The 28,000-nt window shown below is 37.7% G+C and overlaps 2 protein-coding genes across 3 annotated transcripts; both read right to left on the reverse strand.

Moving 5' to 3' along the window:
• Positions 1 to 2,500: 2,500 nt before the first annotated feature.
• On the reverse strand, positions 2,501 to 20,629 carry LOC145783284 (beta-alanine-activating enzyme-like). 2 transcript variants are annotated; one of them, XM_082595117.1, is made up of 9 exons: positions 18,261 to 20,629; positions 17,264 to 17,436; positions 15,121 to 15,240; positions 14,614 to 14,688; positions 12,978 to 13,057; positions 11,006 to 11,123; positions 10,414 to 10,500; positions 7,148 to 7,387; positions 2,501 to 4,955 (listed from the first exon to the last, which is right to left on the reverse strand). In XM_082595117.1, the coding sequence occupies exons 1-9, from the start codon at positions 20,494 to 20,496 to the stop codon at positions 4,728 to 4,730; spliced, it is 3,357 nt and encodes a 1,118-aa protein (XP_082451243.1). In that variant the 5' UTR covers positions 20,497 to 20,629; the 3' UTR covers positions 2,501 to 4,727. The 2 variants fall into 2 exon arrangements, with proteins under 2 accessions (XP_082451243.1, XP_082451244.1); XM_082595118.1 differs by lacking the exon at positions 10,414 to 10,500.
• Positions 20,630 to 20,978: 349 nt separating this feature from the next.
• LOC145783285 (plasmanylethanolamine desaturase 1-like) lies at positions 20,979 to 26,841 on the reverse strand. The gene has a single exon (XM_082595119.1). It carries the CDS (start codon positions 26,777 to 26,779, stop codon positions 25,952 to 25,954), a length of 828 nt encoding a protein of 275 aa, XP_082451245.1. The 5' UTR covers positions 26,780 to 26,841; the 3' UTR covers positions 20,979 to 25,951.
• Between the last annotated feature and the right edge of the window lie 1,159 nt (positions 26,842 to 28,000).

A 28,000-nucleotide genomic window follows, 5' to 3' on the forward strand; every position in this document is an offset into this window, starting at 1 on the left:
TTGTTACCCATTTATCTATGTATGATCGTAACTAATTGTAGCCTACTGGAGAGAGATCATTTTCAAAATTGAAGTTGATTAAAAACTGATCTATCTGCGAAACACGATGGGGCAAAAGCGGCTACACTATAATAAAAAAATATCAAATCTATAAAATATTCAATTATTTCCCGGTCGTTATCTGTAGCCTACATCAAATCAATCTGCTACAGGTCCCGCACTTGATTAATCCGGCACTGCGTGATGCAGCTCAGCTGGCAGTAGGCTATTTGTGCGTAAACAAACATTTTGATGTTGTTGAAGAATTTGTTCAGTTGATTCCTATCGAGGATGCCACTACTGGAGCAGGTATGGTAAAGGCATTGCTTCAATGCCTTAAAATCATGAGTTTGAATTTATCAAAACTAGTAGGGCGGGCCTATTAGTAAGCTACGGCCCGCCAAGGCCATGTAAAGTTTGTTTTTGGCACGCTGTGGCAAAAAGGTTGCCGACCTTCAGTTTAAGTGATTCACTATAAGTTGCTTTCACGCGGTTGTTTTTCAAAACATCACACCTTCCGCCTTAAAGTAGCCTATAGACCTAATATTAAGGTTTGTTATCCTGGTTTTGTTGCGACACAAGTTACCGCAAACTTTTTTGGAAAAGATTTCGTTTCGACCAAAATAAGTTAATTTCAATCAGTCCAAGTAAGCTAGACTTACAGCAACTAAAATCATTGTTTCATTCAACCATTATAGGCTACGGTAGCCCATTGCCATAATTATTTCTTATTGGTTGAAACGTTTTGTTCATTCCTCAACTTTTGTGGTCTGTGATCAAGAACAGAATTTACGAAAACGAACATTTTTTCTTAACATTAAAATCAGGCTATTATCTTTTGTTTTGTTTATCTTTATCCTGCATTGCGGAAAAGCGGACTTGAGCGCTATGCATCGGTGTACGCCTTCCGACGTACACCTGACCCACGCTGCAGCCGACGGCAATGTCTGTTTCCGGTTGTCTACTCTACTTATGACTTAAATTTGGTACTACCCATTACTCGAAATCGATTACTGGGTAGAGGCAATTATCGTAAAGTTTCTTGCCCAGAGAAACAACAGCAAGTGCGGGTGGCTGGAGTCGAACATGCAGGCTCTCGACTGCGAGCCCAACGCGCTAACCACTCGGCCACTGCTGCCGACTTTTTATTCGTACAATAATTTTGGACAGCTTTGATTGAAAAACATCGACAAAATTTAAATCTTTGCTTTTTCTTATTACTGTAGCTGCACAAATTCAAACAAAATATTTAGGCTGAACACGAACGGCTCAACTTATACGGGTTTGCCCGAGACAAGCAAAAGTAGAGTGCCCTGCGTTGTTCTGGACGTCGGGGGAGGGTGACTAGTCCTCACACCCGTTGGTCGACGTTGTCTTACATGCGAGCTCCCAATGTTGGGTTTGCTCAACGAAGGCAAGTTGACCCTTGTGTTCTACCAGAAACAACTTAGGCTTGTGGTACCGAAATAGAGCAAAATCCCAATAGCGGATTAAGCTGTTTCGTGCCACAACCTCACTCTTCCCTAAACGCTGAAAGACACATTATCACCTAACCTTTAACACAGGAATAAGTTGATAACAGCAGCTGGAGTATAGCCTACATTGTGTTTACGTCGCAAAATTGCTCATTTTCTTAATTTTTGAGGGTAGGCCTACATAAAACTATTTTATCCCTTTAATTTACCTCCAAAAACAAGCGTGGCCAATGCCGTTGGTAAGACTGACCACTTAATAATCCAGGGATCTCTAAACTGCGGCCAGCGAGCTTTGTCCGAAGTTGCCGTTTCTTGTTCTTGTAAAACCGTTTGAAAACAGCTATTTCTGAAAGATCAGCTACGTGTGGCTGAGGGAGTTTGTTATAAATATTTTCTCCACAAACCCATTCTCTTGCGGCAACCGAACGTGTCAATTGTTGCTTACAGTTGAATTATTACACCCACTCTGTTGAATCACCACCACAGGTTGTAGATTGTTGACCAAAATAGATATCTGGTACGCGGGCATTTTTTTTGTAAAGTAACCTGGCCCTTTATCTAAAAAGTTTGGTGACCTCTTGGATACACTATGGTTGAGTATAGCGAGAACATTCGCAAAAAAAAAGAAAAATTACATCTTTTATTTCATTACTTTTTGTATAACGTAAACAAGTGCCCTTCTGCTGGTTCGTACGACGAGTCGACGACCATAGTACGCTACGATCGTCGTACGAAAAATAAACTTGCTAGATCTGTGAAGAAAGGCGTTCTTCCCGGCTATCAGCACAAGGCTGATTACTCACTAGCACAGCGAGCAGCAGTAACGCTTCGCTAACCAGAACGGTGTAGCTTCCACGCTAGCCATTGAGACCTCCAATTAAACGTTTAAGTTATTTTGGCAGCCGATTGTAGCATCGAATAGACAGCGATAGACACGTGTTTCGCCCATGAGGCTGGGCTCATCAGTATCGCACCGTATGTGTTAAACTGTTTTATTTGCATCAACAGCGCACGGGTACAAATAATTGACACGGCGAGAGAGCACAAACAAACATAGCCAGGTCGAAGACTTTCAGAAACCGGCCTGCCACACCCCGCGGCGGCGGGGAGCGGCGTGATTTATGGGGTGACGATGCACCCGGAGGGTTAAGTCCACCAGCTTAGGTCGCGAGGGCCAGGCTGGGGAGTCGAGGTACCTGTGGAGGGAGAGTGTGGATCGAAAAACTATATGGCCCGTCCGCAAATTTAGAATGGCGGAGCGGGCCAGGGAGACAGGCTCTTTCTGCATAGCCCAGAAAGAAGCCCTGCGACGAACCGGGCGACCCGTCGTGTGTGGACGCTGGAACCGGCAGTAATTGACCGCCTTTTTTTTTTTTTTTTTTGCCGGGCAGCGCCCACGTCTCCTTCACGCGTCCTCGCGCAGGTACTCCGCTTTACCAGTCAGTTTAACTCTTATCTTTGTGGAAAGAGAGCCAACAAAACCAGCAGGTGCCAGGGGTAGGTCAATGTGAAGAAAGGCGTTCTTCCCGGCTATCAGCACAAGGCTGATTACTCACTAGCACAGCGAGCAGCAGTAACGCTTCGCTAACCAGAACGGTGTAGCTTCCACGCTAGCCATTGAGACCTCCAATTAAACGTTAAACTGAAGCAAGGGCTTGCTAGATCTGTTGGTAGCCTATTTTGTCGAAACTTAAACACTTTCTTCCTTTCAATGCTAGACTGCAGTTATATTATTCGCTCATACACCCACATATTATGAATGGAATAGCCATTTGGGGCTCTACATACAAAGCATATATCGAGAAACTACAAAAGTTGCAAAACAAAGCAATAAAAATAGTTGCTGGAGGGTTGTGGTCAGAACACGTTACGCCATACTTCAAGCAGGTAAAAGTTCTAAAAATAAAAGACATTTACAAACTAGAAATTGCTAAATTAATGTTTAAATATACGGTAACCATAATTCTTTACCCTGTACTTTTTCGAATTAGCCTACTTCAAAAAAACTTCAAACGTTCATAATCGCTCAACTAAATGTTCAACCACAAATGATAATTACTTTGTTCCTCTGTATGCTACTACAAAACTTCAACGAAGCATCAAGTATAGTGAAGTAAAAATATGGAACTCAATCCCACTAGATATTAAAATTAAATCTTTTGACTCATTTAAAAAACTTTACAAAAACTATCTAATTGCAGAATATTAAAGTTGAATGCAGTGTAGCCTAATTTACTAATGTGGAACGATACTCTTTAAGCTTTTAATCGTTGACTATCAACACCTAATATTGGAACTTGTAATTTTGACATATCATGGATGCAAGTTTGTCTTGACTCTTTGTTGCTAGTGTAGATAATTTAGTGTAATGTTTATCATCGACTTGACTGAGGGTGGCTGCTTGACTCGAAGACCGTCATGGTCACTTCGCAGCTTCCCGTTGTGATTTACTTACTTCAAAGATGCAGTGTCCTACATTTGTTATTTTTCTTTGTTTCAATTGTGTTTGTTAAGCGTGCTGCATCATTTAATGATTTTTCTGTTATGATATTGCACAACAAAATAAACCAATCAATCAATATGGGGTCCCAGGCACGTTTCACGGCAAGGAGGCAAACTTTCTATGTGTCCAAAATATAAAAAACGTAGCCCTTTCAAAGTGGGCTTACACTATAAGTCAGTCCCGGAACTTCACAATGAGTGCAATATCCATATCGACATTACAAAGCTTAGCACTGCTCAACACTGGTAAACAGTTCCACCTACACGAGCTCGTTCCATGCAGCGATTTGATGCAAAAGGTGCACAAAACAAGCCTATAAAATATTTCGGAAATATATCCGTTTTTTACGATGTAGTCACTGTTGCTTGCGCAATGCTCTGGGGAGTCAAAGAAGAATAACATTAATCCAACTAAGAGACTTAGTTGGACAACAAGCTAAGGGACTTACACAGTGATCGCAAACATGCAGCGTACTGCCCCAACTTGGTCCTGAATAAGTTTCAAAAATCTTCAAGTAATGGATTTAGATAATTCCACAGCATAACGTGAAATCAAGTTCATTAAAAAATAAATAATCGGGCTATATCTTACTTCGGAATCTTATGAAATTGACAAATTGTGCCATAAAATAAACTTTTATCTGGTTCAACAACGCGGCAAAACAAAAACAAGTAATTTTACAAATGTTGAAACTAAAAAATAGGTCTAATTCAAGTTTCCATACGCAGGCGGAAGCAGTATAGATTATCATTCCTACAACCCAACAAGACACTGATCACATGTTCTTCGTCATGTTCCTTCCGGCTATTATAATTTATTGCAACTGGTGATGAAAACACGTGACCCGGAAGTCTCCACAGCGCCACGCGACGACCGGTATTCAAATCCAAAAAAACGAGGTTCCCACAAGTTGAAGCAGCTGCTATCAAGTCCACTTTCTGTAACAGAAATATAGAAAATTGAGGAAACCCTGCATGATTCAAATTAAAACACAATAAAACACATAACTTTGGAATATGAGCATCTTGCGGTTTTCAGGCTTTTTTGTCATACCCACTACCCAGGCTTACACGCGGTTGACAAAGATTTCAGTTTTTCGTAGGCACTTTGGAGCTTGCTAAAACCCATTCACGGCCTTTCGAATCGAGGTGCTCCCAAACGTCGTAAACCCATTTCCACCACTTGACCATAAAGCCTTTTTAGAAAGAATAAATACAAAATATCTAAACAAACTCAACACACGGTATATGCTGAAGCAAGGGCGGTTGCAATGGTCAATTTCAAAACCACAGCACATTCAAGGATGACGGCGAACCATTGCTGTTAGCCATTAGTGAGCAATCTTGGTATTTCTGATGCTAATCTGATCGACGAATCGCTTGAAGGCACCAATGTTACTTGAAACCCAAGCACATTTCCCAATTTTGCCAAATCCACCAAGGGACAACCAAACCTTATCCAGCGATGTTTGAGTATCATAAGTGTAAAGAAACGTCCCCATCCAAGAAAAAACGACTGAACTTTCAAACGAGTCTATAGCCAAGCAAACTATAACCTTCGAAGAAAAATGAGTTCATTTCAAAGCTTTCAAAGTTCAAATCTTACCTATTTTAATGTAAATAAAGTTCGTTAAGACGTCCATACATTTGGTCGCTTCTACCTTTTTTAGACCCCTGCTATGTTATGGCAAGTGGTTTTTTGCTTTAATGATGAGATAAACAATGAAACTGATTTGGAAGCAAGATTGGATGACGTCAGACTTTGTGACACACACTTTTTTACCGCGACGGAGAACGCATTCGTGCGCATTGACGCGTGAGAGAAACATCACGCCATAGTCACGATATGTTGATTGTGTTCGGTATTTTTGTTACATAACCAAACGAAACACAAAACACTGTGAACAACCACTTTGGTGATTCGGTCAGCGTATTTGTAATCTGCAGGTCGCTACATCAGATGGAGTGTTTTGACCGGTAGACATCTAAAAGATACAATTTTCACTACAAACCAGCTGACTGCGGTTCTTTGACCCTTCTAGCGCTCAGACAGAGAATTGATTCTTGCATTGAACTTTGTTTGGAAATTTAAAAAAAAGTAATGGTAGCAGTGGGAATCGAACCCACGTCACCAAAACGGTCATCTTCCAAACTACATCGACCAATTTATTAGGCCAAGCTGTAATTGTTCGTTGAACTAATCACTTCATATCAGAAAGCTTCAAGAAAAACGCTCACAATGTCACGTGGTTACTGCAGCGACCTGCAGATTATAAACACACCTTCGGTCATAGTCAGCACAATATTTCAATGCGGAAACTGTTAAATTGGCTTCCGTTTACAAAGTTAGACCGCCCGCAATTTACATCATTGTTGTGTTAACATCAAGTAGATGCTTCATCATCAGTCACTAAGGCGCGCTAATTCATGGCTTTGCTACGTCATCAATCGCATCATGCGTTGACTTTTGTATTGTTGTGTGGTTATAACAACGTTAAAAATAAGAAAAGTTACGTCCAAGTCAGACATACTTATGATGAAATTATCACTTCATCTGCTAATCTGCAACGAGCCTTTATTTGCACTTACTGAATTTTATCTCTGGAACATATATTCACTCATCCATTTTAGGCCTAATAACAACCTTTATGTCCAAAAATATTGTCGTGGATTTTATGTTTCTCAAATAGGAAGGTCGATGCTTTCCACACGAAAGTTTAATGATCATGATGCATACAAAAGTTGCGAAGCGAAATATATATCATCAAAAAGTTGTAATTGAAAAAGTAAAATAACACCAAGAAAAGTAATTGTGCAGCACCTAAATCGCTGGCGCCACAATGTAGGCGTCTACCTGCCATATGCCTACATGTCTGCGCTCACAAGTCGTGGACCCATGCGTTAAACTTATATTCAAAACCCACTTTCTTTTCACTTCCATCAAAGCAGCCGTTACTATCACGAGTGCACTTGTTCGTGTCACTGATACACGTTATTGAAAGAAATCGTATGTAAACTATAGAAGGTGCAGTTGTGTACTCGGGAAAGAATTAAAATGCTTGTAGGACAAAATCAAATTCGGATGATGATGAAAACATGGCAACACTAGAGCGCGACACCTGCATATTTACCTTGTTTTTAACAACTAGTTGAGTTGGGCAAGACGTAGAGTAGACTGGAGATAACTGGTCGCTGTCACAATCAACCGCAGTAGACCAAACCACATCACCACTGGTTGAATCAACGCAGTAAAGCGAGCCATCGTGAGAGCCGACCAACAAAACCTGACGTTGTTTCGATGTTTTGCTAGGCATGAGAAGGGCAAGTGATGGGGAAGAAAATATTGGCAGTCCGGTCGGGAACTTCCACAGCTGTTGAGTACAGAAACTTTTTGAAATCGAAATTTGGCAACACAGTGCGTTTGCTGGTGGCCATTCACGTGATATTATTCTATGAAGCCAGTTCAAGCAAACTGATCAGACACTGCCAGACGATAAATACATTTTTGTTAAAAAATAACTTTTAATGTCAGACAACAAGAATATTTCTTATGGGGGTCGATTTTCTTTCTGCTGCTCAATACCTGTTTCAAGACAGACGCACATTCTCTTCTGGCGTAGAGCGATGTAAATGTTCGGACATTCACACGTCACTGTGACGTCACTTAACAGAAAATCTAGTGATAAACTTTTAATTTTATCGCGTCACGAGATTTGTTTTGCGTCCCTCATGACTGCAGACATGCGAATCTCGACTGAATAAACGTTGATGCACGTTTTAAAGTCATCGAAGCTTTTCCATCTTTAAGCCTCGCAACGGTCGGATAAATGCAGGTTACAAAGAGTAATCGATGTATCCGATGTACAATCAAGCTTAGGGGAACATCATTCACAAAAAAAAGACAAACATCGCGGTTTTAAAAGGACTTTGTAATAAAGCAGCCATAACTGTTTGCATCCTCAGCTACCACTTCGGTGTGAGACGTAAAAAATCCTTCGATACCAAAATTGTGTCATGACGTGGTGTCACTTAACTGTCATAACAAAGCGTCCATCTACACAAGCAGACATAGGCTGGAGTTGAAAATATGCAAAGAATATTTGCGATGCACACGCAGAGTATCAACAGCATAAAAGGGAATCACGACATTCTGTCGCAGACGACTGCCGCAGGGATCTCACTGTCAGTGACATCTCAATGCGAGACGACTTAGCGCGAATTCTACTTTAACCGTTGAGCAAATCTTGTCATTTACACTTTTACAGGTTCTTTTGCTTACCAATGTTTGTTTAATTTAGGGTCAAATTCCCATCACAATTTTTAGCACTAGGCAGTAGGCACTTGCTCCAACGCAAAAGTTATCCAAGTACCGGACTACCGGTTGACCATATGGTCAAGCAGCATATCTCCACTTCGCCAAGTATTCAGATCTCCGCCCGGAACAGGCTGGGCCATGGCCTCTCTAGACTTGCCTCATCAAGGCGTAACCGTTTGCTCACTGGTGTTGGACGCTATGGTGCAGACACGTTGCGCTGGGGCTTGGCAGAGAGTGCTGCTTGTGAGTGTGGTGAAATGCAGACGGCAGCCCACATTATCAAGGATTGCCTGCTATACAGACCACCTCATGGTATAGAAGACCTAGTTTCCATCGATGACGACACCAGGCAGTGGCTAACCAACAGATGCCCTGACATATAGCGACAACACGAGAGAAGAAGGACTAGCGGTACTTGAAAACAATAGAATATTCTATTTGAATAAGAACATTCTGATGACACTCGGTAAGGGTGAAACAGGCTGTAGAGGTTATTAGAAAACAGTAACTGGATTCGATAGCCATACCGTATATATCTTTAAACACTTTTAAAACGCCTTGTCATTTTTTGTACAAAAAGTTTTTAACCCATATCCTCCTAGCGTCGGCCTACCATATTTTCATCACCCAAAAAGAGGACATGATTACTGATTAGTAAGCAAGTAAAATGCAAGTGGATTTTTACGTTTGACCAATGTTTACATCTTCTTAAATGATCATAGGCCTATGTAGCAAAAGCGGCAACTAAAAACATAACATATTTATTTGTCAGATTCAGTCGATGAACATTTTGCTTTTCATTTGATTTTCCCCATGGAAAACATGCGATTTGCATTTTGAGTCATAGACTGTTGCAGACGAAGAATTGCTCGATTTTTAACAATTCATTAAAAAATCTATACTTCTGCAAGGTTTTAACTATTCTGTCCATTTTCTAATGTGCCATTATTTAAACAAAGCTAAGCTATCAGGTTTAAGAGGCCTTTGCACTAGCTTTGGTATAGATCGATCGAACAGTTTAACATCATCAATGCCGACATTTTTCTCTGACAGATAAGCTACTTCCACACACCGCTGAAAAGCGTTATCCTGTTCTTTGGTGTAAAACAGAATAAGCATCCAACCAAAGGATGTGAACTCGGAAAATGAAATTAGTGGTCTATTCATCCAAATAGGCAACACAAGAGTCGAACAATAAAAATATATCTGACATGGTCAATTGGTCATCGAATAACACTGCCTTCGTTTGCCACAGAAATAAATGTATCCACCATATCCACAGCAAGCAATGTATTGTCAACTTCAAAGTCAATAAACACTTTTCTTAACACAAGGAGAGCCTACTTCTGCCACAATTGAATAAGCTTAACTGAAGATGATCTAGCTACCAGCTGATCGAAATCGATTTTTAGCTGTTTATGATTGAACTGCCTCGTGTGAAAATAAATTCGTTTGTATTTTCCTTTTTGGTATCGTTGCTTAGCTTTATTTAGCTTTCGTCAAACGTCACATAAAAATAAAACCCTGTCGAAAATAATAGCAATGCAAAAAACAGGACATATGGTAGCCCTATCCTAGCGTCAGTCTAAACTGACGGCGCAGAAGGAAGAGTTGCAAGCATGCAGATGCCAACAGGAATCCAGTTGTTGGGTTGATCTGATAATGAAGACTGCAATTGTTTGATCCCTTTAAATGCTGAGTTAACAGCTATCGCGATAATTACAGCAGCCTAAACTCAAAAAAGTACTTTTGTTCTAAAAATTAACCGCTATCAAACAGCTACGACTAAGAATAAAATACGAATTAGGCCTAAGCAATATAGCGACACAGTCAAAGAATAAACCAACACAAAAGAATGAAGGGACAACATGATCATAACAAAACAGAAAAAAGTTCTTTGATGGCTATTAAAGTATACAAGTATTAAAGTATTCAGCCGAGCAGCAAAAATAGCAATTTTTAATGCGGTCACGAGCTGGATACAAAAAAAAATCGGCTTCAGGAGGATGTGGGTTAAGGAAATAACATCATCCATAAAACGATACGTCGTCTCAGCTGTTTATTCTTAAGAAAGTGACTTACATGGGTCAAACGTAACGGATGGCGTTCGCATTTTTTACATCGAATTGATGCTACCGAAGTACCAAATATTACCAGGCACTTTCCAGCCTGAAAGTAAAAGGAACGCAACGAAATTGTTTGATACGATATAATAATTGATATGACAACAGATGTCCAAGGTTGGGTCAAATGGCACGGGTGTGCTGCGATAAGAAAGCGTTAATCGGATGAATGAGTAAGGACAAAAACTATTGACGTTGCACGAAATATCTGCAAAGGCAAAAATGAAGCAGATTTCACGCCAAGTAATCTCGCGGTAGGATGTTTCTGCGGTAGGTCGCAGAAACATCCTAGGTAGGTAGGTCGGCTGAGTCTGTTGTCTGGTGACAGGGCGGCCGCGACAGAATGCCATGTACCCCCTGATGAGTAATGGGTGTTCATAACAATTCAATCAAATCGCAATTACCCGACTAGACCCAGAGTAATTTGATTGAGCTGACGCTTTGATGTCAACGTGATAGACACTTCAATTTAATTACGTAACTTACCAGGCTACAAACCAAAAATCATCTAATGTATGCAGTTATGCACTGCAAGTGTAAAACACACTCACCACATCTCCGTCAGCATAAGACAACATGTACAAGCAGGTATCCACGCAACCCACGCAAAGACCAGCGGCGCATACACACGGTGATGAAAAGATGGGCAATCCAAGTGACGTCAACCATCTGTAAAATGCGGTAAACCAATTAACCTAACTGTTTGCGGACGGCCCATTCAAGCTGCTTCCCAACAGATTTACACCATTTACGTTCATATATGTGATACTGTAGTTCCGAGTACGTGTGTACATAGCTTCTTGATATCATGAAGTCACCAACAGTAGAAGATGTTACAAAATATTTATCCATGTTTATCACCGTGTATTCTTATGTCGCCATTGTGTTGTTCTTGTTTGTGATAAATAAACAATTGATTGATCAATGAAGTGCACTCGTCATGGCGACAAGGTTCTGTTCGGCATCTGTTACGTAAGTCAAGTTTAAAAGGATTGACTGCAAAAGTAATCCAGGCTGTGATTGACCTCCAATTAATAAAAACTGGAATAAACCGGTTCAAGCTAAATGTTGTTCAAGAGATGCAGTTGGGTTGACTCTCGTCAGAAAATCGTTTTATATACAAGTTAAAACAACGCAATATTTGAAACCGAACTACATAAAATTAAAAAAAATGAAAGGGGCGTTCCGTTAGAATTAAATTATCGAAATCCATTAGTTGGCGAGATTCCGTCCAAATGTTATGCCGCTGGTTTCAAAGTTAAATCAATATGTAAGTGCAGAAACAGTGCTTCAGTGCAAACCAATGTTGAATGGTGAACGGAAATAGAGAATCAGAATAAAGTCAACCACTGACGTGTTTAAGCCTCTCAATCAATTCAATAATATTCATTTGGTGTAACCGGATTCCTTCAAGCGACACTATGCTTTCTATTAAATATTAATGAAGATGTGCTGAGTCACTGTTGTCACCTGGCTAACAAAAGTTGCTATTTTTCAATGTTTAACGTCGCTAGAGGTTGAAATGATGTAAAAAAGCAAGTTATACCAATTGCACTTGGGATACTGAGGTAACAAATTTTCACGTTTTCTACATTTATTTAAAATTACCAGACTTCCACACACAAAAAGTAAAAAAATATTAATTAATCAACGATCCTGTGTTCATCTGAGGCCCAGTAAAATTCAGATTATGACGTGTGTATGTGCAATGTGACAAAGCAAAAGGTATCGAAGGAACGACGAACATTGAAAACCTAGAATCCTTACTTCACAATGTAGATGCTAACGACCTGTTTTAGGTTAGCCTGATGCTGCGAGTTCGCTGCCGTGGCAATAGCGAACTCGCGACTATTACCACAGCGAACTCGTTATCACTGCAGACTGAAAACCTAGTTTTTATTTTGCTTGGCAATCCCTTAGCTGGCGGTTTCAACAATCGTCAGTAACTTTGAAAAAATTGCTGAAACTTTAGAAAGCGATGAAACCAATGGTTTGAAGTGATGTAAGTATGTACGTATTCATACGAGTAATAGCATGAAGTGGTGTAAGTATGTACGGCTTGTGCTACTCAATACGAGTAATACAATGAACGCTGACGTCTCTCAACACCTGTTCTGGTTCCTCGATGTTATTGAGGATGAAAAGTGACGAGTGCCATGAAAAGTAGTGAGAAGGTGGGCGGGGAACATTATTTCTTGCAAATCACTCATACTGGTCGGCAGGTCCGGTGGGTTATTGTGGCACCACCAGTCCACCACACATGCATTTTTCATTCATTTTGTATAAATCCTACACTGTGTGCGAAGTTAAGGATATTCCCACAGATGTTTAGGAGTCTAAAAGCCACTATTCATCTAATTATTAATATACTATCTATTATTAATCTACTATTTATTTAAGCTAATTTTCGAGATACAGAATCGTACAAGTAATAAATCAAGTAGGCTACGCCAGGTGAATGGTTACAACTTACAATGCTCTCGTAAAAGTTATAAAAGTAGTGAGTTTATAACAACAAATTACCTTTCCGAACCGAGATTAGCTGTTAGAAAGAAAACCTGACCAGACAAAGAGCAACCGAACACAGCGGCCTCTTCAACGTCCTGCAAATAAAGAATAGCGGCATCACCTTTGTTTACTTACACCCGTCGATACACAAAAGATCACACGTGATGTTGAAAAAAAACTTTTAACAAACAATACATTGGCAACGTACGACCATTGCATAATATGAGGTGTGGCTGTTCAAATGTAAGTCGAATTAGTTTAGCATGTTTGGGTAAGAGATTCATTCAATTAAAACTCAACCTACATAAAAGGTGGAATTACTGAAAACAGCGGCCGATGGGGTCAGAGAGGTTGTAAAACTGCACCAACATTTTTGCTTCAGGCAATAAGTCCTCCGGAAAGCACAAGTTTTGGCAAACTGTTTCAAACATCTGTAGCCAACTACAACCGAATTAGCGCAACATTTCACATCTTCAAGTAATTGCTAAAACGTTGCACAGCCATCAGCCCATTACCCAATGCAAGCAGGCAAAGTATGATGCTTCAATCTAATTAACTTTATCAAATTGACTGATACTTTTTTCGGAATGGCCTGTTTCGTTGAGTCCGATTCGGTGAGTCCGATCCCTTAGCGGGGGATTTTTTCAATTTTTTTTTAAATTATTGGGTACCGTAGCCCAGTGGTCTCCAACCTTTTTAAGAAGCGACCCCAATTTAAGCGAAAACGAAATCAGCATTTACATGCGACCTCATTTTGTTTTCCAATACGGAGAAAAATATTTGAAGTAATGCTGAAACTAAATAGGCCCAATACGAGTAAGTATGCACAATTACAGAGAAATGTGGCTATACAAAAGTATTCCAAATGATTGTTTTTAAGAAGTTTCACATAACTCATGAACGTGATTTCACGAACACAAAATTGTCAATTTGTTTCAACATTTAATTTGCACTGTTAATGCCATGGTTTCAATTTGGTCAAGAACGTCATTGGACATAATCTTCAATCCTACGTTTTACTGATGTAGCTGATAGTGAAATTGAATTCAAGAGATTGCAATTTACGTTCAAAAAACTCAGATGGTTTATCTATGCAAGCAACCTGGATGATTTTTTTTCAAAATGACGTTTAAGTTTATTTCTCTTCGTCGATTCTTCTGCGAGAACTTAGCTTCTTCTGCGAGAACAGCCGATGAAATGTCTGCACAGTACACCTGCATAAATAACTATTCGCTCGTTCTAGAGTCACCATGAATAACAAAAAGTTAATCTAAACTAGCATCGTAGTCTTTTTTTTTCATTAATAAATTGAATATGGTGAGTTTTGGCGACCCCAGGAAAAGTTAAGGCGACCACACTTGGGGTCGCGGAACCACAGCCGTTTGGAGACCACTGCCGTAGCCTAATTATCATTGCCGTTTTAGGGTTAGAGGTTAGGAACTCACCGAATCGGACTCACCGAATAGTAGCAGACCCTACTTTTTTTGTACGACCCCGTGTATAAATTGGCAATGTATTTTTTTACAAGTTTGATGACAATTGGGTGTGCACAGCTGCACAAATAATACATTATTACATCAAATCAAAATTTAATAGATATAATTGGAAGAACTGAATGCATTTATATGAATAAACTGAAAGTGTTACTCACGTCTCGAGGTGGTTGATAGCATGGAGAGGCAAAGATTGCTGATCCTGCGTGATATTTCCACAAGCAACTTCGACGCTAAAACAAAACCAATTTGTAATAGTTGTAATCAAACGCAAGTATGAAAATAGCTGTTCCTCAAAATCTGTTAGTTATTTTGCGACACAGAAATTTCAAAAAAGTTGCCAATTTGTCATCTTTTCAGAACGATTCGAGTGATAAGATCAAAAGGTTAGAGAAACATTTGTCAATGAGCAAAAAAAAATCGAAAAGTAAGCCTTGGTGGCCGCCATTGAAGAAACCGAAAGCGTCGGGAAAGCCCTTTTTCACAGCCAACAGAAACCCCACAATCCCACATCCATCTAAACAGTGCTCAATGAAATTAAAATAACACTTTGGATGGCAGCTCCATTCCATTACTTGCGCAGGCGAAAATTTCATTTTTGCGCATATATCAAAATGACAAAAAGTTTACTTGAAGATGAAAAACCACAAGGATGAATAATTTACTTTGGTGTCTAGAGCGTACAAAAAACCATCATGCGATCCGATGAATACTGTGGAAGAATCAGGTCCACCTGGACAAGGTGAGCTTTTGACTTGATCTCCAGTCTTGAATTTCCAAACAATCTGTCGATTAACAAACAATCATTGCGCTATCAAGGTTAAACCTTTTCGTAATCAACCGCATTGCGGAGCGCTGAAAATAAACACTGCCAGACACAAGCAAACATGGACCACCAAGTACAAAGTCCATTCCATTGCAGCAGATTACATAACGTGTAATTACGTTGAATAAACGATGAACAAAGCGCTTCTTCTCCACAAAAGATCTACTTTATTCATGTAATTGCAACAAATCTAGGTATTCAAACCACCCATTGTGTAAACCTACCATAATTTTTTATCCTACTTTACTCCTTCATTTAATCAGTAAAATATTCCTAAATATTCCACCACATAATTAAACAACAATGAACATGATTGCCACGATGCTAAGGGATTGTTAATTCGTTTTTGTGTAGTCTTATGTTTTTTTGATTGTTAATGTTCTAATTGTTTTTATACCAATTGTTTTTAATTGTTCTAATTTATTCTAATTTTAATTTGTTCTAATTTTAATTGTTCTAATTTGTCTTAATTTGTTCTTTTTAATTGTTCTAAATTCTAATTGTTTTTATACCAATTAGAAAGGCACTAGATCTAAAGGTGGATGGGAAGAGGAAACGCGGTCGTCCAAGAAGAACGTGGAAACAACAAGTGAAGGATGAATTTAAAAAAGTCGGACTGAAGGAGGAAGATGCAAGGGACAGGGTGAAATGGAGAAAAGGGATTAAAACAATTGCTGCGCGGAAACAATCGGCCACCCCCACTAGTGGGGAACAAACCGACGATGGATTATGATGATGATTTATACCATAGCTCAGGGATGGCGAACCTTTTTTAGTGCATGGGTCACAAAAGAGCCCTTAATCCTTGAAAAAGCAAAAGTGGGTCATACATTTAATTACATGTTAATGCGAAAGTTGCTGCTGCATCTCCTCTGCAAGTCTTATTATCCTTGGTTGGTAATCCGTAGTTTTTAGCTTCACACATGCAGCACTCATATCTGAGCTGAGACGATTCCGTGTGTTTGATTGTATAAAATTCATGTGCAAAAATAAAGATTCGCACGAATATGAAGAACCAAACAACGTTAACAGAGCTAGCGCAAATCTTTTCATAGTTTCAAACGAATTTAGCAGGGAGTTCCACTCTGTAAGAATTATATTTTCAGCATGGTTTTCAACAGCAGGAAAGTCACAACCATCCATATCCGTTTTCATTTCAATTTTTTGTAGGACATGCTTTAAGTCTACAAATTTTGTTTTCCAAACTGCACTTTCTTGAAAGTCTATCATTTCCATTTCCAAGTTGTAAAGACGAAGCCATTCGAAGTTTGATAATTCAAGATTTTCAAATTGAATTGCATGCGGAAAGGAATAAACTGCAATGTAGTATCTAGCTTTAGGAGCTGGGTAAACCTTTCTGACATTACATTTTTGGCCTCTTTCGTCACTAAAACATACTTGCTGAGTGCAGTTTGCTTTTAAAGGGTACAAAAATGTAACATGATTTGCTAACAATCAAGAGCACAATAGCTTTACTACGTTATAAGCACCCAGTAACTTGCCGTGATACTGATAACGCACTACTACGGCTTTGGTTGTGTCAGACTGCTATGTGGCAATTCGGTACGGTACTAGATTAAAATAGGGTGGGGCCTTATTACAAATATTTAGTAAAACATTTATTCTTTGCTGAAATATTTGTTTAAATTTCATTATTTTAAAAAAGACAAGTGGGTCACTGAAAATCTGTGATGGGTCACTTTGTGACCCGCGGGTCAGTGGTTCGCCATCCCTGCCATAGCTATTAGAGTACGCGATTGAGATGGTACATTTGATAAAGCATTCAAACTGGTGGAAATGATTAATGCCAACAAAACAAGTGTTACCACTTATTAAACCACCCACAGAGATTTGTCGTTTTCATGAAGCTACACTGCAAAATGCATTAGATATATAATCAAGCCCAGAGTGAAGTAAGTTCACTTGTCGTGTTGGAGCTTTCCAAGTGACATGATATCAAACACAAAGGTTTTGAAACTTACCGAACCGTCGCCAGCATCCAAGGTATAAACGAAGTGGTCATAACATCCAACTACAATATACTTCCCACATAATGTTAAACATGCAGATGACTCTACTCGTCCACCAAGCCTAGTTTCCCAGCAAGGTGCTCCAGTTGACAAGCTGATACATGAGAAAAGAAAGGAATGTGATCCTGCAAAAGAATAGAATGTGGAGAATTAAACTTCATTCGGAAAAATTAACAATCTTCTAAAGCCAAATTTGACATTGACATCAACAATGACCTTAAACATGTTTGGCACTGCAACCTTGCAAAAATACATTATATTATACAGTATATCATACAAATGACTTAGATATCTAAATAGTTATCATATCCTGTGTAAGTGTATATCATTCTCATAGAGAAAAACGTTTCAATTTGTAAAAAACATATTGGGACTTAATCTCACACAGCCGAACTTGGCATTATCTTATTTAGACGATTAAAACATAATAATTAATTCATACCCTTTGTCATGAAAAACTTTTAACAAATATTTATGTTTTATATTTTATTGGAAAAGAGATGAAAACTAAATTTGCTATAACTTATCACCTATGTAAGCGATATGTTTGAAGTAAAAACAGCAAATCTCAATATTAGACCCAAGAATAACAACAAGTCGGAGTTTGCATAAACTGGTAAGAAACAGGTTGCATGAGGTTTTAGAACTGACAGCATTTACTAAAAACTCATTTTTCTTCAGATTTTATTGAATTATTCTTTTCATCACGAAAGGGTTGAAAGACGTTTGTATTAAGTCTAAATAAAAAAAAAATCATGTTAATCAGGCTGCATTGCTTGGTTTCTTATATTGGTGGTATAACAAAGTAAATTCCCTGCCAATGCTCTGAAATTTAAAGTAGCATGCTAGGAAAGTGTTTAACTTTTCCTACCGATACTGAGTAACAAGGTTAGGTTGTGACAGGCAACAAAAAGTATTAAAATAGAACAAACAGAAGCTACTCACATACCAACAATAACAAGGCTGTCTTTCTCACAAGGCAACACAGGCAAAAGCACCAGGGGAGAAGCATCAATGCATTTTCCTGTGTTGTAACACCAAACTTTTTCCAAAACCAGCTTTGTATGCGTCTGATCCAAGAAGTCATTGATTCTGACACATTCAAGCAAACTAGAATTTAGTACAGACAATTCAAACTTCTCAGCAGATAACCCATGATAAACCTTTACACCACCCCTTCTGAAAGATGTATAACAAAGTTCTGCCTCATTGCCAAGCACAGCGCTATCACAAAAACGTTTTTCAAGTACTTCACCTGAATGATTTTTATACGTAGTTGTTACTCCCTTTCTCTTGTGTAATATTGTATGATTTCTTTTGTGGTTTTCAGTCGCTGAATTTAATTCAGTTAGTTTCTTGCAAATATCTTCAAAACTTTTGTGCAGAATGACATCCAATAAATTCGAAGACGTTTCCAGGTTGAGCCGAGGAAATTTATCATTTAATAAAGATCCAAGTTTAACAGCTGACAACGAGTCACCACCTGAAGTGATAAAATTTAATTTAAAATACGTTTCCTTCAAATTTATCATTAACATTTCGTCATCATCTCCGAGATCAGCAATTTGGGCATCATTATTTAAAACTGCATGCCAGCACCGCAACAACGTTCTTTCTAGATTCTCTTGTTTCTGGCAAAGGAAGTCTTCCTTAGAGCGGTTGTCTGATAAATAACTCATGAGAACAGACTCATTAACTTTACCATGTCTTGTCATAGGCAGCTCATCAACAAATAAAATATTATCAGGCAAACAATGCGCTTCTAATGTCTCATGTAAATGTCGGTAAATTTCCTTCTTAAAATCACCTTTGTTTTTATCAACCAATACCACGAATGCCAATAGTTTCTTATCGTTGCTCTGAAATGAACTTTCAATACAACGTGGCTTATTGTGGGGAGGATCATTAACCTTAACAAACACCACATGTGCAGTTGATACAAATGAAATCTTTTCTATGTACCTTTTTACATAAAGCAAATTCAATCGCTTGCCATGACGTTTCACTTGCTTGTCAGTCCGCCCTTCATAATAAAGCTTGTAGCCATCAACGTTCCTTAACGTTAAAGTCACAATATTATCATGGATACATTTTCTAGCATTGGCCTTATCACAATCAACCTTCAATGACACCAAGTCACCGGTATCTCTCATCACGAGATCATTTCCTGAAAAAATAACATCGCGGTCTTCACCACTCAAGTAGCATGCCCTTTTCTTACCACCAATTCTTAAATACCCATAAATACTAAATGTAGTCTTGTTTGGAAACAGATCTAGAGGGAAAGTTAGTTGCAGCTCAAAGGTTTCATTTTCATAATCAATCTGAAAACTTTTGTCAAGAAGAATTGATTGAGTAATGTTATTGCTTATTTGGCACAGCTGAGTGCATTGGTCATCAACTATATCCAACGTTGTATCAAGAAGCGGATAACCTAATGATATTGTATCTTCACATTCATTGATGATGTCTTCAATAGGAATTTCATACAATGACGCCCAAGATGAAACTTCTGTGATTCCATACAGATTGAAAAATTGTACATTCCTTTTTGTATTGTCTGACAAACCATCAGTTTGATGATCAAGTCTTGTTTTTATTGTTTTACAAGAAGGGCAAGCCTCTCCTCCAAATGCAATTAATCTGACTGACGATTCAGCCGAAAAACAAGCTTTCAAGTCATTAATCCTAAAACGATTAAATAATGTTGGAGTCATTTGTAATATAGTCACTTTCAAGTCATTGAAAAGAATGTCTATTAATTTTTTTGTTTTGATCTTCATCTGGTCAGAAACCATGGCTAATATAGCACCACTGCAAAGTGTCATAAAGATTTCCACAATGCTTGGATCAAATGTTAATGGGGAACACAATGCAACTTTGTCAGAAGAAGATATTTTGAATATCTGTCGAAGATGCAGAATGTTTGGTAAAATACATTGATGAGGAACATGGACAAACTTGGGGTTGCCAGTAGTTCCCGATGTTGAAAGACTGTAAGCTATATCTCGGTTATCAATGAAGTATCTTGAAGAGAGGTCTAAAGTTACTTCATTTTCGAGCTGGCATAAAACAAATTCTGTATTCCGAGAACCAGGAATTGATAATTTAAACCGAAACCTTGTTATTGCAGTGTTGACCAATAGTTCAGAAAATCTTTCAACATCATCCTGGCACATTATCATGCAATGTATCGCAACGTTTTGCACAATATTAACAACCACATTGGAGGGAAACAAAGGATTTATTGGTGAGAAGCTGCATCCTGATTGAAGTATCCCAATAATGATACTGGGAATAAACACATTAGTTTTTAAGTATAAACCTACAACAAAACCTTTATTTCTATGACCAACAGTGCTTGAGTGTAATGGAGTAAGATTAGTATCAATACAATGTTGCACTATGTCAGCATTTTGTGCAACTTGTGAGTAGGTCAGAGTATCCTTCAAGTAATCTTCATCAATAAACTCACACGCTGTGTGGCCAGGATAGCGTGCAGCAGCTTCCAAGAATAAGTGATGTAATTTTCCATAGTTCATTATAAAATCAACATTATTCAGCTTTGTGCTGATAGTGCTCAGCCTTGTGCTGATAGCCAGGAAGAACGCTCCTATCTTCACAATTATTCAGATTTTTAGAAACTTAAACACTATTTAAAATCAAATCTAAACATTGAAGAAGCATTCACGTAACTAAATTGATTTCAATACAAGAAATGACATTTTCAATCATACATACAAGATATGCTTTCCAAATTTTGCAGTGTATTCAGAATAAAATACCAGTTTGATAAAAAACAGATCAACAAACCAAACATTTGGAATAGTTTTAAAAAATCAACCAACTATTGAAAACAATTGATAAATGTATTGTATGCTACACATTTCTTCACTACAACAAAATATCTTAGAAGAACTATCTGCACTTTCAAAGTACCCATGTTACAAACGTACAAAACAAGATCGGCAGCCGTGGCCGAGTGGTTAGCGCGTTGGGCTCGCAGTCAAGAGCCTGCATGTTCGACTCCAGCCACCCACACTTGCTGTTGTTTCTCTGGGCAAGAAACTTAACGATAATTGCCTCTACCTAGTGATCGATTTCGAGTAATGGGTAGTACCAAATTTAAGTCATAAGTATAGTAGACAACCGGAAACAGACATTGCAGTCGGCTGCAGCGTGGGTCAGGTGTATGTCGGAAGGCGTACACCGATGCATAGCGCTCAAGTCCGCTTTCCCGCAATGCAGGATAAAGATAAACAAACAAAACAAAAGACAAAATGTTACATGAAAATTTAAAAAAAATATATATCTTAAAAGAAAAAATACACACTGCAGTAATGAAATCAATTTACCAAATAGTTGAGTATGAATTACAAAGGTTTATTAGCAGCAACCATCAAGATGACGCTTTCAAGCACTACACCAATTAACATTCCTCAAATGAACTTATTTGCCGCTTAATTTTTGCAAATTTTTTTTCTTATTGTCTTAGGTGGTAGTTACCTAGCGCTAGCAGGCATGACATATTTGTATATTTTCTACAACCACCTAGGAATAGCTTGCAGCAACTCATTCTTGGAATGCTCATTGTAAAGATTTATCTTGGGTATAATCTTTTACAACCATCTTTTTCTCCGCCATTTTTGCCTTGCACTTATATGCAAACATTTAAGGTGTTTATTGATCTTTAAACTGTAAAATACCAAGCAAAACGCACATTAAGCCAAGTCTAAACACATATGTATATAATAATAAAGTAACTTGCAAGAAACATATTTAAGTAATATTACAGAAAGAAAATTGACAGTATATAAACATCATTTAAGATTAATAGAATTTGTAGCTTGCACAAATGCACATATGAGAATCACTTGTAAATCATATTTAGTAATGAGCAGGATATAATGGTGAAGGCATTTTCAACTTGCAGTAACATAACAACAAAGCTTTTGTGTTAATAAATTAACCATCTGTGAGTGCCATCGAAATATATAATCGCTAGAACTATCAGAAACTAAAGAAAACCTAAGTCTGACATTTTTTCTTAGAATAGTTACTTTGCAATAACGAAAACATTTGCAACAACAACATACTTAGCATTGTTCCAAACTTTCACAACGCATAAAAGACTGTTTTTGCAAAAGTTATAATGAAAGAGTTTAATTGATTTCTTATTCGTCATTAATCTGTGCTTTCTTAGAGTAGTACATCAAAGTTGCAGTTTACATAATTTACAGTTGAATTTTCATCAAAAGAAAATAAAACTTCAGTACAGTAGATGGTCAAATAATTAATTACAGAGCTCAACAATAATTCTTTCTTAATGAGTAGAAGGCGTGCATCACGTTGAAAACACTGGAAGTTTCAAACCCAGTTATAAAAATTCAAATGAAGAGATCGGAAGATCGAAACACTGGCCTTTGTCCATAGTTACTTTTCATAATGTCTTTTTAGACATTCTTTTTGGATCAATAATGTATTTTTAGACATTACTTTTAAAGAAATAAAAAAGAGTTAAAAGGCATGGAAATTTCACTTTGTGTGGAGCTACTGTACATGTACTTGAGAGGTTAACTGTTATTTTTTTATTCACCAGTTATAAAAGCTTGACGTTCGGTTGTTTGCACAAACTGTCAAAGCTAAAATGTCTGCAAGATAACAATTCCTCCATCTGGTAGCCAACTCTGCTTCACATTGACTACTGGACTGCTATGCCAGGGATATCAGTCAATCTGGGGCAAATTATTTTTCACACTCCAAACAAAATAACACAGCTGATGTCTATGTGACCGTAAAGCATATTGATGCAAAGAGACAAATCTGAACCCTATATGATAAAAAAGACATCACTGGCATCAATTGTCATCTACATATATTAAGAGCTATCAGGCTCCATGACCCACCAGCTGGTTCCATAGCTGGAGTTGGTGAAAGCGTTCTTTAGTAGAAATTCAGTGGCTCGTAGATAGTAATGACCCACAACTATATGACAAGGTGCAAATAACTAACCAGAATGTCACCATCTGTATGCCACCACACCTGAATGACGCATTTGACATAACAACACCCGATGACTGTCGAGTGTGTTCTTAGTTTGTATTTTAATATTTAATGTTAAATTGGTTACATCACATCTACTGGCCTACAACAATAAGACTTGGATGATGAAGCAAAAGACTGGCTGCTCTCTAGTAGCCTTCCAGAGTAGTCCAGAAACATTGTAAATCTGAGGTGGGGCGATGAACATTAAGACCAATGTTTATAAAACAATAAACACAAGGAGTGAATGTGAGATTTATAATTATCCTGTTTTCATCATTTTGAGCACCTCCAAAAATGTTTTGTTTATTCTAAGCTCATTTTACTGAAATGATGGGTGAAGCTTTCATGCAGAACGAGTAATTTCCCTTTTAACCATTTATCAGATATATATTTCAAAATCTTTTGTTTTTTAAAATTTTGTTTATAGTTCAAACAAAAAGGCATTCATGCCTTTATGCTCTCTCCTCAGTCCTCATGTAGTGTTTTTGTTGAGTTTCCTAAAGAAACTCATAGTGTATTTCTTTTTTGCTTGTCCCAATAATAATCTAAGTGTTGTTTATATCATGGATGAGTAAAGGATTAATTACGAAAAGTCAATAATTATTGGCAACTGCTCAACTTTAGTTTCATAACTTTGTTACATAACTTCTGACATCTCTTTATTGATATAAGTTAGTGATTAAAAACAGTTTATACGCAAACAAAGGTTGCTTTAATGATGAAATTGAAGTCATTCAGAACAGGTGCCATTAGACCAAGATGTCATCCGAACATGGAGGCATATTATGGATGATAATGTCATTCAAGCTGGAATTATTCAAACAGTGTCATAAAGACTTGCTCCGATATAGCAGTATGGGGATAGAATGAAATTTGGTTTCAGAAAACATTTCAAGATGATGAAATACTAGACATGTTTATGAAACAATTGATTCACTCAACTGATCTGCATGTAATTCAGTGCCATATACATTTTAAATATTATTTGAGAAGTCAACCCATGTGACAGAAAATATTACATTTGGAATCTTTTCTTTTTATAACTGTGCACTATGCAATGCATATTAACCATCTAACATATTAAACAACTTTTTTCTATTTGAATAAGGACCTTCTGATGATCTCCAGTAAGAATGAAACACGCTGTAGAGATTAGAAAATAGAACAAAATTTGATACAAAGTCCTCTGTTTGGCCTTTTTTGCTTGGCATTGAGCACGTTTTGCAGTGTTAACAACATTTATTGTTCATTAAACATACACAGTATATAATACGGCTATGCATGGTATAAATCTTGTTGGTTATTTCCCAGGGTTCGATCTTAACGCTAGTCCGCTAGTCAATGGCTAGTGAAAATTTGCGCGGACTAGTAGAAATGTTGCAGTATTAGCCGGTGAAAAGTTTTTTTTATGTTTTAAAATTGCATTGTTTGCGTCTGTAGTACGAGAACTTCGAGAAGGTGCTTTTGTGCGTATTGTTGCTCTCTTGTGCGTACTAAAATCTGAAAGCCTTTACTTTAGTTAGTTTCAGTCTAAGCCAAAACACTTATCTTAATACGTCATCAGACAAGTGAAAAGTCAGTAAACTGGTCGGACTAGTGAAAAATCGTGCGGGCTAGTGAAAACGGGGAGCAACTAGTCCGGTGGGCTAGTGAAAAAAAAAGGTTAAGATCGACCCCTGTTTCCAGTTAAACGTTGCATGGAGCAATGAGACCAAATGTTTGAGTTGTATTCATACAGAAACAAGCAATCACAAAATTACAGAACATATAAAAGCCATGCTAGTGCTATTAAATTAACAGGTCAAACAAACAAATTATTGAACTTTTGAAGGAACACAGATAATTTTCATCAAGCAGAGAATTTAACTGTTGGAGATAAATGAGAACTCTTTCAAATTTTCATTCGATGTTAAAACACAAAACCAATATACATAACAGTACATTGTACATATAATTTAAAAATGGAAAACATGTAATGAGATGACTTTTATGACTGAAGCTACAAATATTTCACATATTCAGATAAAAAGAGATAATACTGAAATATTCTGTGTAAGGGTTAGATCATCGATTGAACCACCATTCTGTTGAATAGTGAACACCTTGTCATTAAGATTAATTGACATAATATACCACAACATATAATCTACAATGTGGGAGTCGGCAAAATTTTCAGAACTTTAACTGAAGAGTTGGTATCTGATTTTAGTCATGACAATGATATATATCCTAATACATTCTATGAATTGACATAAGACATAAATTTGGCTAGGCTAGTGATTGTAATCACTGCATCATGTTTCAAAGAGATTTCACCTCATTATGAAATCCAAAACATGCAAAACTTGAACAGCAAAGGAAGAGGTGCAAATCTAAGCAAAAGTAATTGTCCTTTTTTATTTGCAGTAGTAATAAGTGATGCTATGCACCATAGACCACAATAGATTTTACACTTCTTCACACTTAGAAACTCCTACAAAATTTTACTAAAAGAAACTAACCTTTGACACTATATATTTAATACAAGATTAATTTTCTAAAATATTCAGTTGCAGAGATGCAAAAGCATAGCGCCAGCATGACATATTGTACACTTCACTTGACTCCTTTCTTTGCCCATTGAAGATCATCTGTTCTGGCCCTTATTCCAGTGCAAAACTCAATAACGTTTTCCATTGTTACCCAGAATTTGATTTTTTCAAGAGGGTAATTTAGCCATCCAGTGGTAATGCAGAAGTAAGTCTCATGTGGTGAAACATGATGGATTCTGTGATGCTGCCTGGGTAGAATTAAGTGAACATCCTGCAGAAAGACAACCCAGCTTGGAAGACCAAAGTATGTGTGAGACCATTTATGTATTTGATTGGTTAAACAGACAAACAAACCAACAGAAAATAAAAAAGCATCAAAGGGATAATTGTGATCAATCTCAACTTGAGTAGATGTTGCAAACCTGTAAAGCGATAAAGAAACAGGAATGATCACAAGCATAAAGTTATCTCCATTGGTTTCAATCCAATCATGCCGTGTGATAGCTGTTGGATCGATGTGGTGTTCACGAAATGGACGAATAAAGTTTTTACCTAAGATTGGCATTTCAACTGAGCCAAAGCTATCTGCAGCCCAATGAACAAATCCTGAAGCAAAATCAGCAGCAAGAATTCCTGCAAAAACTGAAGCTGCTGTAAGAATGATGTTGGAGTACTTGAAATAAATGACGAGACAAATTAGCTGAAATGTCATCACAGCAATTGTGGTGTAAACACAGATAATTTCCTGAACACGTTTTTGCTTTGAATAAAGTTGTGACAGTTCTTTTGCACCTTCATGATTAGGCCCCCACCTTGGCTGAGATCTGCAACTTTTATCACTTTCCAAGGTATCTTCATCAGAAACAGTGTGCTCTGCAATAACTTCTTTCATTCTGAATCAAACAGTTTTTATAAAAAAAAATAAGCTGAGAGCTAACTCGATTCTATTTTTCCAGTTCTATAAAAATTAATAATTTAAGTCAATACGATTAACAATACAAAGTTTAAACTAATTAGTCTAACCTGTATTATGCACAGGTTGACAGCAGTGGCGTACCGTGACCACTTTGACAGGGTGTTCAGTGACGGCAAAGCGGGGGGTCTGGGAGGCCTCCCCCAGAAAATTTTTAAAATTAACATTGAATTTGGTGCGTTCTGAGAGCATTTTCAGCACAAATTGTGAGCATGAACAGAACTGACAAAAATAATGTTGTCGGAATGGAGAAGAATACAAAATAGATATTTATTTGACAACGCCTATTGAATGAAAGACTTAATAATATCAAACATTAAGTTGCATTTCTAAAGTCACATACTTTAGTTCAGTTTTTATTTCCGACCATCAAAACGAACAATATTACTTGCCATAACACAGCAGGAGTCTGAAAAAACGCGAAAGTTAAAGCGTGCTCGAGATGGAAATGATTTATTTCATGCAAGGATTAGGCACGGTCACAACACCTTGAGAAATGTACAAGCGAATTAAAAACAAACAGGTGAAAGTTAAAACAAAAAACAATAGCAAAGCAACTCGATAATAAACAAGAAAAGAAAGTCGATTGCTATGTTGGTCGGCTGTACTTTTATCCGCCGTACTACTTAGTAAAAACGAAAATGTTTAACACCTCGACTACAGAAGGAAAATTCATCTATAGCATAATTCGATTCTTCTTGTTTGTGCAATAAATTTTTGAATTACATCGTCATAGAAAGCTTGCTTTTGCTTCAGTTCTAGCAAAAGTTCCTTCTCTATTGAAAGCAAGCTGAGCGAGCTCAGTCTTTCTTGTCCTTGTGCAGTATTCTCTACTTTGAGTCAGCTGGCACCTGCTACATAATTAAGGTGTTTCAGCAAAAAGGTACAATACCAGTAACATACAAACACTCTAATTACAAAACGATTAGATGTGTTGTTTTAAAATGCTGCATCAATGATATTGGCTGTTGCCATAAGCTTTGTTGCAGATTCAGACAAGCTAGTCCTAATTTACTGGCACTTGGTGCGTAAAAAACAGGCCTCGAAATTCACGGCGGACATGTCCGCCGTCACAGCATATGATGTCCGCGGAAAGTGTCCTCTAGATTGGTCATATTTGTCCGCCAAGAAATAACACAG

This window comes from Aplidium turbinatum, chromosome 14, assembly GCF_918807975.1.
Source record: "Aplidium turbinatum chromosome 14, kaAplTurb1.1, whole genome shotgun sequence".
Lineage (NCBI taxonomy): Eukaryota > Metazoa > Chordata > Ascidiacea > Aplousobranchia > Polyclinidae > Aplidium > Aplidium turbinatum.